The sequence below is a fragment of the Lycium ferocissimum genome, chromosome 2 (genome assembly GCF_029784015.1).
Source record: "Lycium ferocissimum isolate CSIRO_LF1 chromosome 2, AGI_CSIRO_Lferr_CH_V1, whole genome shotgun sequence".
Taxonomy (NCBI): Eukaryota; Viridiplantae; Streptophyta; class Magnoliopsida; order Solanales; family Solanaceae; genus Lycium; species Lycium ferocissimum.
Window position 1 is genome coordinate 44,947,912 of NC_081343.1, and position 8,998 is coordinate 44,956,909.

Sequence of the window (8,998 nt, forward strand, 5' to 3'; positions counted from 1 at the left end):
ATTGAGAGATTGAGATTTGAGAGAAAGATGAAGAAGAGTGAATTGGTGTGAATTAAAATGAAAATGAAGAAGGGTTTATATAGGGGTGGGGGATGGGTTAAAGTGTTAAAAAAAAAATTTGGGGGCCAAAAATTAACAAAATGGCCGCTTGGCAACGGCCATTTTTGTAAATGGACGTTGCCAACGGTCCATTAACTTGGCCCAACGGCTATTTTTTTTTTTTTTTTTTTAATTTTCACCGTTAAACCGTTTAACTGTCCGGTTCCGGTTTTACGGTTTAACCGGTTCCTGCTCCTAAAATATTGGAACCGACCTGAGTATACAATTAAACGGTTAACCGGTTCTACGGTTCTCTGTCCCTGTTTCCGTTTAACCGGTCCATTACATCGTTAAAACCGTTAGTTCGAACAAGTTGACACCCTTAGTTCTCAACCATTCTTTTATGTCTGTTTTAAAAAATGTTTTTCAAACATCAAAGCTAGACATCAAACGAAAGTATTTAACAAGGTTACTTACTAAAGAAGCCCAAAAGTATCATAATACAAACAGGGAATAAAATCTTGTGATATTACCAGATTAATGTTAAAAAAATAAAAGGTGTCTCAAAATAAAAGTGTCTTTTGTGAATGAAGAAGAACTCCTTTTTTCACTTTTAAGGAATTATTCTTTAATGAGCTTGTAGAAAGATAGAGAAAAAGAGTGGATTTGCGGATCATTAAAATGATTTTATGGAGGATATATATCTACGGCCTTTTATTTGGTAATAGAACCCATTATTACACAATATACGACGCTTGAACCAAGTTAAAAAATATTTACCCTGTGTGTTTGTACTTTGTACACAATGGCGGATGTAGGATTTTTGCTCAGGGGGTTCAGAAAAAAACAACAAAAGCTTAATATAAAAACTAATGTTGTTCCTGGGAATCGAACATAGGATGCTAGACCTTTTGCATTTGTTCAGATATTCAAAAGTTAATATATGTGTAATCACAAAAAATCTACCATGTATAAACTAATTTTTTTCGAGGGTGTTCGGGTGAACACCCTCCCCACCCTCTAAATCCACCCCATTTTGTACATAAACTTTCCGATCATAATATTTTCATGTTATCGAGTCACTTAATTATGTGGTAAATTAATTTGACTTGACATAAACAGCAGGTTCAAGCAAGTTTTACCTCTCTGTTATCTGTTATCTTGTAGCATATGCATCAATACTGAGTTTTCACCTTACCATTTAAGCTAGTGTTGGCAAACTTCAGGTGAAATCTATTACACGCTTACTGAGCTAAAAAGTCGAGAAACATTGTGTACAATGCAACCAACTGCACTTTGAGGAACCATGAGCGACAGGAAATGATAATCATGAATGAAAAATCTAAAATTTGATATTGTCAATGCCTGAACTTCAGACTTTTTTGGTCTAATGCAAGGAGTGTCAAGCTTTCTTCAAACAAAAATGTCTGAAGTTTGCAACTAACTTCAAACCTTTTTATCTGAAGCAAGGACTGCCACAAGTTAAAACTTCAAGCATCTTAAGTTTGCTTGTCACAAGTAAATGTCAAATTTCAGACATCTTGTTGGCCTTAGAGGTAGATGATCTTGAACTTTTGACATTTGTTGGCCTTATGAGGTGGATGATCTTGAACTTTTAATTTCATCTAAAGCAAGAATTGCCACAAGCCAAATTTCAAGCATTTTGTCCTGAGGTTAAACATTAGACTAAAATATCTTAAGTTTGCTTGCTGGCTTTAGAGGTTGGTGATCTTGAACCTTTTGGCTTTTGACCTTAAAGGTTTGCTCATGGGATAAGCGGAGATAAAAAAATTAGGACTACTATTTCCAAGGTTCATCCCCTCTAATTTCCTGTCCAAAATCGGCTATCTGTGCAATCTACTGGCTCACAAATGGACCCTCTTATGAAACAAGAAGTCCGTGTTGGGTCAATTTCAAGGTACAGAGATTCATTCACGTAACAATCTCGTTGAAACAACTAAGGAAGCAAGCAAAATCAATCCGAAAAGACTCAAAAAGCCAAAAAACCACCGAGAAAGATTTATTTCTGTCTGTAAAGGAAACTGAAATTGAGGCATGTTCAAATGTTGAACATAGTAATGTTGTAACAACAATGAGCTCTATAAAAGAAATAATAAAATTCCCCGGGGCAACCACAGTTGCTAAACTAAGTTTTTCCTATAATTCCCATTACCCCGATATATCCCAATTGCATATAAAGTTAGTAATAACTGTACATGCCCCTCTCCTCTCTATTGTTGTAGGGTCTGCACAAGAAAACGGGCAGGCTCGCACTTTGCGGTATAACCAAATTTGGATGTGCTGTATTTCCTATGTACTCCTGTTAGTTTTCCTGTTGCTGCCTTCTGGTGATAGCTAACAATCGATCTCGAACACTCCCTAAACAGCAAGAAAAGAAAAAATAAGTAACTAAATAAGAAGAGCAAGCTTGAGAATTGAGTTGGAAGATTCCTCTAAATGGACTTACAGAAGTTGATCTTCAGAGTAACCAGTATGCGACTCGCACGTCTTGCTCCACTGCTGGACACCATAGAGTGTGGTCTGAGCGGTGTAGATCACTGCAGCAGCTATGAAGGATGGTGGAAACTTGAGCATTTCGTATTCCACAAGGCAAAGCTCAACCAAGAAGAAAGACAGCAGCTCGAGCTGTTTAGAGCCAAGAGTAAAAGTTAGTGACACGATCAACCAAGAAGAAAGACAGCAGCTCGAGCTGTTTAGAGCCAAGAGTAAAAGTTAGTGACACGATACAATAATGTGTTTGTTTTGTGAAAGAACTAAGTGTAAAAAGAGGTCGATAAAAACATCTAAATTCCGGGGCCATCGTTGATAATGAAAATCAAGATGTTAAAAACCAGGAGTCCACTAATGTAGGACTGTAGGAGCTGTCATCAAGAGCTACTAACCTTCCTATCACATTGAGCAGCCTTAAGATATCTTCTCATGAAAACATATGCAGTTGGAACCGACATATTAAACTGCAGTGTGTTGAGCATCATTCTTTCCTGCATGTTATGGAAAAGAGACCATCTTTAGTCATACTAAAAGTGGATCAAAGTATTACTAATTGCAGCTATAATGAGACCAGTAATATACCATTTCAAGAACCTCCTTCTTTGTATAGGCTTTGTCCGAAATAAACACCAAATCTTCCACCAATGGACAGGAAACTTCCTCATATTTGGAGGCTAATAGCATTGCAACCAAACCAACAAGCTGGAGCTTCTTCCTAACAACACCTTGCTTCTCCAAGAATCTGTCTATCAAATTAACAGTCAAGAACAACGTCTCTTCCCTCAGCTCAAACTTGTGATGTACCTGTTGATCAGAATGAGTATATATTAATGCCATACTTTGAGCAAATTTATCAAGAAAATTCTGCATGGGCAGAGGAAACATTTAATATATGTACCTCAATTAGCCAGTCAATTAGGATAGATCTCATTCTCTCGGTGATGTCAAACTGTTCTGCCATGTAGTTCGGAGAAGCACAGCCATAACCCTGAATATAATGGACAATGATTAATCATGGGCAGATATAAACATTTACTAAGTAAATTAAGAAAAAGTTTCACTATAGCAGAACTCTCTGTAGTTACATAGATGGAAATTACCAAACAAGTTTGAGAACCACAAAACAATATGGGTTGGTTCCTATACTCAGTGTCCTATGAATCATAACATAAAATCGTGAAAAGTAACGTCCTTTCTCCTTCCATTTAAGCCTTCAAATAAATCTTTTTCACATTTCAAAAATCCTTTTAGTAGTATGTTAAAGAACTACTGAAGTTTAAAGAAAAGGCTCAAGTAATTTCAGTGATAACTAGAATTCTGAACTGGTAGCCCTACAGGATACAACCAATTGCATGTAGGCATCTTTTTACATGTCAAGTAATATGGTTTTTCAAATCTTTATCATTTTCATGAAGACTTTCACTAAACATAGATGCTACAATTTGAAATATAATTGGTGTGTGGGAACCTTTCCTCATCGAAAAAGCAAGTAATAGGAATCTATCCTAGTAAAGGCATACATAAAACAGTCGAAAAAGGTATGATATGTCGGATCTAACTAATGTGCTTTTTTATTCAACTTTTTAAACAGCTGGTGGGCATTCAAAATGTACCAAAACCTTACTACAATTGAAACTCATATCAGCAAAACTATAAACATTTGCTTAAGCATTATAAATTAAGGATCTATGCAATGCTAACCAGTAAGTTACTGAGCTATAACAAAACCCACCTCCATTTTTCTGTAGTTGGCAAACAAATCATCAACATATTCAACAACAGCAAGTGGGTTCTTTGCATCGTTGCCATCAATATCTATTATAGTTTCCTCAAAGATATCCTCCATTTCTACCTCCTGAAAACATTTATGATATATTTAATTAATGTTAATCAAAACATATACATTAATATACTACATTAAAGTTTTAGGACAGGATATTTATTTTGTTACCATTTGATTCTTGTCATTTGACACTGTTTCTGTTTGTTCCAAGGACATAGGGACAGGCTGGTCTTTAGATGCCTCATTTTCCTCCATATCTGTGAGAGGGATATCCTCCCATACACTGAATTCTCCAGCTGCTATCTTAGGTTTCTTGTTTTCCTATAAAAATAAAAAATCAAAGATTATTATATTGTCCGAGTTAAAACAACATACCCAGTGTAGTCCCAAAAGTGGATATGTAGAATGTCCCAAAAGTGGATATGGAGTATTACAGGTTATTTAGAATGTACGGAAAGTTCATTTTACCCCTACCTCTCTATAGGAAGAGAGAGGCCATTTTTTATTAATGTTTCGATAGACCATCGGTATTATTATCCGAGTTATTTTATATAAAAAAAATTACTCCATATAAACTAATATCTGAGATATCAAAAAGGAGAAAAATCTAATTCATCATTGAATATATAAGAAGGAAAAAGATTGTACCTCTGAGCAATGTTGCTGGGAGCTAGCAAGTTGTGCTGCAAATTTCCTTCATTTACAAAGTTTTATACATGTATCAGTTAATCGAACATCAAATTCAAATTCAAAATAAATAAACAAGATCTTAATCTTTTTTTTTTTTTTTTTTTAATGTCTAACCTTGTGATGGGTCTATGAGCAACAGGAAGATTCTTGCCACAGATTCCATTTGCACTGAGAACAAGAAAATCATAAAATGAGCTAAGAAAAACACAAAGAATGATAGACTCAAAAAATGGTCAAACAAAGATTTTGAAAATCTAAATAGAGCTTACTCAGATAATCCTCTCTTGTTAACAACACAAGGATATGAATGACCAGTCACTAAATTCTGATTAATAGCACCTAAAACCCTTCTGTTGCTTCTTGTTTCTATTCCAACAAACTTTCTTGTGCCCCCCATTTCAGCCCTACCTTTAACTTAACAATGAAAAGAGAAAAAAAAAATCAGTAACACACTTATCAAAAGCTACTAGTATTCTTACACACATAAAAAAGAAAGAACACAAAACAAAAATAAATCTGAACCAGTTTTTTATACCTTGAACATTTGAAGGTTTGTTCTCATCAGTGATGGCCATTTCTTTTTTCTTGATTACTAAAAGAACTTAACTCAATCAAGAATGAAAAATCAAGAATCTTTTTTTTCTAAGAAAGAAAAAAGAAGAGAACCTTTTTGTCAGTTAAACCTATAATGTAAAAACTCCCAGATTAAAACCTGAGAGCATATAAAGAAAACCAAGATCAGTCTTGAAGAGAAAAAAACAATGAAGAAACAAGAAGAGAGTTATAGATGGGGATATGAGAAAATAATGGGTTGTGTCTGGTGAAATAAAAAGAAAAAAACACACACAAACTGATACACAAAATCTCTCTATTTATTCAAATGAAACGGCTAGTTAAAAAAAAAAGGGGCCGTTGGATCCAATTATAAGCATGTATAAACGACTTTTTACAGTCCAGCTAATGTAACAACGGTCACATATAGCTGATTTGTCATGTGGCTTAACAAAGTAGACGTTGCTTTCAAATTAGTGTAAAAAACTAGATATTATTGTAGTAATTATAGTAAGTGTTATCCTAACTTATTTTAATTGTTGGATTCATTTAATAATCTAACTTATTGGGGTTTGCACTTTTAGAAGACCCATAGTGTACAGGTCATAGTCATACTATACGCTCTTGCCCACTTTTGGGCTTTTTGGTTGTAGGGCTCCCACTTATATTGGCTCCTCCTATTTTAGTTTCATGAATGATGAAGCTTTTTGTGGGGTTTTTAGTAGTACTAGAATGTGCCAAAAAATGAACTAATGCACTAAATTTTGTGTGTGAAATGACTATTTCCTTTTTCCCTTGATGTGTCTAGGTTTTAGTGTTAGTTGAAAGTGTGCTTATTATATATTTAATTTGTTAATGTTTGTTGTTGGTGCATAACTAATGATTTGGCTAAATATATTTATAATTTCAATCTTAATAACGTGTAATATGAAACTTAGAAAATTATGATTACGTGATTATAAATTTACAATAACCTTTATATGAGATAACCCTACCGTACAACTACTACGACATTGAATAGATTACGTAGCAAACGACTTACTAAAGACACATTCAAACGTAATTAATGATTCGTCGAAATGTTTTTGTAACTTTAGCTTTAATAACTTGTAATGCGTCATCTAAAATATATGATAACATTATTATAAATTTATAGTAACCTTCATATGAGATAATGCTACCGTACAACTACGACTGTGGACAGTGGCGGAGCCAGGATCCATATTAAGGGGTGTCAAAAAATGTAGATAAATCGTGACCCGGGTTCGAACCACGACTTTAGGGACTTTTTGAAACCCCTTAATCGCTACACTGAGCCTTTAGCTTGTGTCAAGGGGTGTCAAACTCTAGTATACATATGTATAAAATCAAAATTTCACCTATCTATATAATGTAATTTTCCGGCGAAGAGGTGTCGCTTGACACCCCTCGGGCAAGTCTAGCTCCGCCCCTGAAATTTGTGGATAAATTACACAACAAACAGCTTGCTAAAGACATGTCAAACGTAATTAATGATTCGTCGACATGTATTTGTAATTTCAGCAATAATGATGTGTAATACGTTGTCTAGAAAATGTATGATAACGTGATTATAAATTTACGATAACGGTTATATCTAACCCTACCATACAACTATTACGGCACTGTATAAATTAATATATGGAGCAAACGGCTTTCTGAAAACAAGTGCATTAACTCAAAATGAGATAACCCTACCGTACAACTATTATGACACTAGATGAATTACGTAGCTAACAACTTACTAAAGATTATCTTCTAATTATGAAACAACCCGTTTGGTTACGACGTGTAGCAATTCATTTCCTTTTGATTCTTATGAGATCTCAATCATACATTTAACTGTCAAAGTTTGAAACTAATGTTTAGACATATATTTCTATGTATTATATTGATTGAAAATCTTAATATATACTTTTTAATTTTAATTAAATAGAAGTAAAAACTTAACTAAAGTCTTTCATAATATATATTTAAAATAATTTCTCTCTATAAAATTATCTTAATAGTAAACGTGCATGGATATTTGTCCTTTTTCGTAATTTGACGCTAAGTATCGTGTTAAAAAAATTAACCAAAAACAATCAAAAGCACTTTTCAAATGAATTATCCAAACACAAACTGTTTTTCCCAAAAGTACTTTTTCTGAAAAACTACTAAGTCCTTCTCAAAATAAGTATAGTTCTTAGCCGCTTGGCCAAACAAGTTCCAAGTGGCACATATAATATAGCTATCAAGTAAGTGCTAGTCATGGATCCACAATTGGGAAGGGAAAAAAAGACCTGAAAACAAATCTCTAAAATTGATAGAACCTCGTGGGGAATATTTTGTAAGAACTACCAGGGACCGGTTAACAAATTGGCATTTGAGTTTTTTCTTTTATTTCTTTTTTGCCGCTTGGTTTTTGAATTGATGATATTATATTTTTAAAGTGTTAAGCATTAACAAAAAAAAAAACTATGCTGTAGATATACTATGAATTGCTAGGATTATAAATATCAATGCTTGGGATTCCAGCAATTTAGCTAATTCTTAATTTGAAATTCGAATTCCTGGTCTTATATTGAATTGTCAGCAAGGAAGTGTGAAAGGTCATAAGTAAGAGTAGGAAGGTATGTAATTTAAGGACTTAAAAAGAAAATACAAATATTTAACAGTCCTTAATTAAACAATCTTTAGCAGTGGTAAATAAGTGATCAGTCATCCAGTAAAATTTATGATAAGAATAGTTACAAAATACACAAGGAAAAAACTTAAAGCACAGTAAGGCCATGCAGTTAACTAATAAACATGCCATAAATTTTGTGTGAAAGGACTAATACGTTTCCTTGATGTTAAGGTTTAGATGTTAGTTTGAAAAAGTACTTGTATCTTGATTATCTTACTTGTGGCACATAAATTAATGGTTCATTAAGATTTATTATGATTTCAAACTTTGTTAGGTGAAACAAGTTATCCGTTAAAATTTATGACATTATGATTTATAACTCATACTAACTTTTTAATGTGACAACCCATTACAATTGTTACAGCACAACATTAAATATCTCAAATTAATTCCCAGATTTACTAAAGACAAGCACATTGACTTGAACAGTTGAACCATGTTAGTATTACTAAAGTTGGCTTGTACTCGTATATTCATCAAATTAGTGAATTTATAGCGCGGTTATAAAGACATCACTTTCTGTAAATTTAGTTGAAATAAAATAGATAACTATTAGTTTTGAAAGTAGATTAAATCACAAAAAAATGTAATATAATTACAGTTTGGAAATATGAGTTCACATACACTAATAGTTGATTATCATGAAGTTAAATAGATTTGCAACCTTAATTATAAGATTTAGGAATATTAAACATGTAGTCACATAATGCAGCTATGAATAAGGTCAACTATGTATG

General features: G+C 33.3%; 1 protein-coding gene across 2 annotated transcripts; it reads right to left on the minus strand.

Moving 5' to 3' along the window:
• Nucleotides 1-2,064: 2,064 nt before the first annotated feature.
• Nucleotides 2,065-5,922, minus strand: LOC132039705 (G2/mitotic-specific cyclin-2-like). 2 transcript variants are annotated; one of them, XM_059430220.1, is made up of 11 exons: nt 5,559-5,918; nt 5,293-5,437; nt 5,138-5,191; nt 4,982-5,027; nt 4,502-4,654; nt 4,283-4,405; nt 3,449-3,538; nt 3,133-3,354; nt 2,943-3,041; nt 2,507-2,685; nt 2,065-2,418 (listed from the first exon to the last, which is right to left on the minus strand). In XM_059430220.1, the coding sequence occupies exons 1-11, from the start codon at nt 5,596-5,598 to the stop codon at nt 2,271-2,273; spliced, it is 1,299 nt and encodes a 432-aa protein (XP_059286203.1). In that variant the 5' UTR covers nt 5,599-5,918; the 3' UTR covers nt 2,065-2,270. The 2 variants fall into 2 exon arrangements, with proteins under 2 accessions (XP_059286203.1, XP_059286211.1); XM_059430228.1 differs by lacking the exon at nt 2,065-2,418 and having other exon boundaries at nt 2,664-2,749; nt 5,559-5,922.
• Nucleotides 5,923-8,998: the final 3,076 nt, after the last annotated feature.